The following is a 3,176-nucleotide window of genomic DNA, read 5'->3' on the forward strand; positions in this document are numbered from 1 at the left end:
TTTTTAAAGAAATATAACATTTTATCTAGTAATCTAAAATTTTCAGCATAATGCTGCTGTTAATTAAATATCACGGATTATAGAAACTGGTACAAGTCCTTCATCCCAGGATATTGTGGATGGACATCTTGTAAGTTTATCTTTCACTTCATTAAACAGTTTGAATTGCATTCTTTATAAAGTGTCAGCATTTCATTTATTTTGTCAGATTTTTTTATTTTTATTTTTTAGTTTTCTGTGAAAGAAAACTATTGTGCCGGCTTTGTCCGTTCGTCCTCCCTCAGATCTTAAAAACTATTAGTAGGGCTGCAAATTGGTCTGTTGATCATCCACCCTCCAATCGTCAAACATACCAAATTGCAGCCCTCTAGCCCCGGTAATTTTATTTTATTTAAGGTTAAAGTTAGCCATAATCGTGCATCTGGCAACGATACAGGCCAGGCCACCAACGGGTCGTGGTTAAAGATTTATCGGCCGGGGCTCATACAGCATATACCGAGACCACCGAAAGATAGATCTATTTTCGTTGGCCTTGATTATACGCTGTGCAGAAAAACCCGATTGCACTGAAGAAATGGCGCATTTTTTCTCGTTTTCAATATCAATTGATATAACACTGCTTATTTTTCACTCAGTTGGCTAAAAGTAAATTTAGCATAACGTTATGTAGGGCTAATAGATAATAGGCATACGATGTATCCGTGGGCGTGTACATAAACAGACAGAACAAGCATATACACATACACATATATATACATATATATATTTATATATATATATATATATATATATATATATATATATATATATATATATATATATATGTATGTATATATATATATATATATATATATGTGTGTGTATATATATGTGCATGTATATTATTGTAACAACAATGCCATCTTAAACTTTTCGATTTCTTCCTAATTTTGAAACGCTTGTCACTTCTAAGCTTCGAGTCAAATGAAGGAGGAAATTCAAGGTATTCTTGCCTCGTTCTGATACTCCGGACGTGAGGTCGAATCTCGGACGGGCGTAAGAATATCTTTATTTCTCTCTTTATTTGGATCGAGACATAGGAGTGACAAGCGTCTCCAGAGTGTGAAGAAATCGAGAAGTTAAATAGACAATGGTCTCTCAAGTTCATTCTTGGACTTCCGAATCAAGCCATCTTCTTTCTCTGCATCTTTTCCCACTTCTATGAGGGTCGATGTTTCTGACAGCATTCCTCCTCCACCTGGCTCGGTCAAACACATCGTCCTCTGACAACTGTTTGTCTCTCAGGTCATCTCTAACTACATCCATCCACCTTCTCTTCTTCTGCCTTCCTCTCGCCCTCCCGCCAGGCACATCCGTCTGCATCACTCTCCTCCCTACAGATGTCTCATCCCTTCTCATCACATGGCCATACCACTGCAGTCTTCTTTCCTGGGCCTTCTTTGATAGTTCTACGACTTTAGTAGTTCCTGTTATTCTTTCATTTTTGACCCTGTCCATTTTTTGTGACTCCATACATCCACCTGAGCATTTTCATCTGTGTGCATCCAATTTTTCTTTGCACTCTCTTTACCGGCCATGTTTCTGCTCCATACATCAAAACTGGCCATCAAGAGGCGTTAATTTGATGGTTAACCGTCATATCTCAATTGCATCATTACGATACATACCAACTAACCTTGAAGAACACTGTTAAACGTCGTCATCTTCTGTACCACTTTTCTTTTCATCCATAAATAAAAGACTCCTGGTTCATTACCGTCCGCCAGAGACGGCTTGGATCCCTGTGCCTGAATATCTCACGGAAAGGACTGATTAAACACCAGCATCATTATCGAGCAGAAATTTCTCAGAAAATGTGATGATCAAATAGTTGCTCATCCAAAGCCTGAGAATGGCAGAGAATAGAAGACTGTGTCTCCTGCGCTGAGAATCTCGAAACCTTTAAAGGATTATTTTAAAATTTGTATATGATGTGACAGTTATTTGTCATAATGGAATGTTGCGACACTGTTACGCATTCAACAAAATGTATTGCTCACTTGATGCTATTTCCTAATTTACTAATTGACTCTCATGATATTACGTAGTTACAGATTATACACTGGTGTTAAGCAGAATTTACAATGGATTGTAAATTCACTTACGTTTTCAAAAGATATTGCTGATCATTTTACATGTTTGGAAAGTCCAGAGAGAGTAAAATAAATAAAACACAAGAAGGTAAAACTGAAGTGCATTGAATAAACTACGAATGAAAAGGTAAGGAAATGGTTTAAGAAAGCAAAAATAGGCAATATTGCTTTGTAATATTTGCGAACTTTTCCTTTGAGATTTGAACCGCTGACCATTATGGAGAAAGTCATAACTATTCACTCACCTACAGACGAATGTTTCTCAGCGGTCATAGTTCAGATCACCAAAAGAGAGGTTTATTTGACATATGAATAAGCTTTATAGCAGGCATGAAATAAAAATAAATATATAAAAAAAAAAATAAGATACTATATAAGCTTACAGAGAGTGAAATGGTTGGGAAGCATGAAAAATGCGATTGGCCTCCACATAGCAGAACCTTTCGGTTGTGGGCATGCAGGCAAGTTAAATCATATGACTGCAACACTGTGGCGAAGTGTCAATAGATCAGCCAAAGAAACCTTATGGACTGACTGAAGAGGAATATCTAACGTCCAGTGCAGTCCTTAAATGGGCAGGAGGTGGTAAGAATCTCACGGTCTTCTAATTCTTTTATTCATGCTAAAATTACTATCAAAATTGGCAATCGGATTCTGAGAACGCTAAATCAGGATAAGAAAACTGAAGAGTTAGTGGCAGTTTTTCAAAGTTATGAATTAGACATTTGTGCTATAACAGAAAAGATTAACTGGAGTCGATAAATTGGAATGCCGACGGGATGGAATGCATTATCAGGGAGTAGAATTGCTGTTGGGATGCAAGGTAGAGAAGGCTCTATGTGAATGGGATCCTATGGATGAGCGATTGTCCTGACGCGTCGATCCATATCAAAAGATGTTAACAAGTGTTATGCACCCACTGAATGATGAAAATTCTGAAAGGAAAGACCACATTTTATGGAAAGCTAAAGGAAAGAATAGAGGAGTAGCTTTATTGGGATACGATTTTCAGTTGATTTGTATGAGTTATTTTCAACTTTTAAA

At 37.0% G+C, this 3,176-nt stretch overlaps 1 protein-coding gene across 1 annotated transcript; it reads right to left on the reverse strand.

The window, feature by feature from the left end:
- Positions 1 to 1,143: 1,143 nt before the first annotated feature.
- LOC136844103 (uncharacterized) lies at positions 1,144 to 1,497 on the reverse strand. The gene has a single exon (XM_067113116.1). It carries the CDS (start codon positions 1,495 to 1,497, stop codon positions 1,144 to 1,146), a length of 354 nt encoding a protein of 117 aa, XP_066969217.1.
- Positions 1,498 to 3,176: the final 1,679 nt, after the last annotated feature.

This window comes from Macrobrachium rosenbergii, chromosome 12 (assembly GCF_040412425.1).
Source record: "Macrobrachium rosenbergii isolate ZJJX-2024 chromosome 12, ASM4041242v1, whole genome shotgun sequence".
Lineage (NCBI taxonomy): Eukaryota > Metazoa > Arthropoda > Malacostraca > Decapoda > Palaemonidae > Macrobrachium > Macrobrachium rosenbergii.

Bases quoted from the DNA above. Each gene is read 5' to 3' on its own strand.
- LOC136844103 (XM_067113116.1), bottom strand. From the start codon at position 1,497: ATGGACAGGGTCAAAAATGAAAGAATAACAGGAACTACTAAAGTCGTA.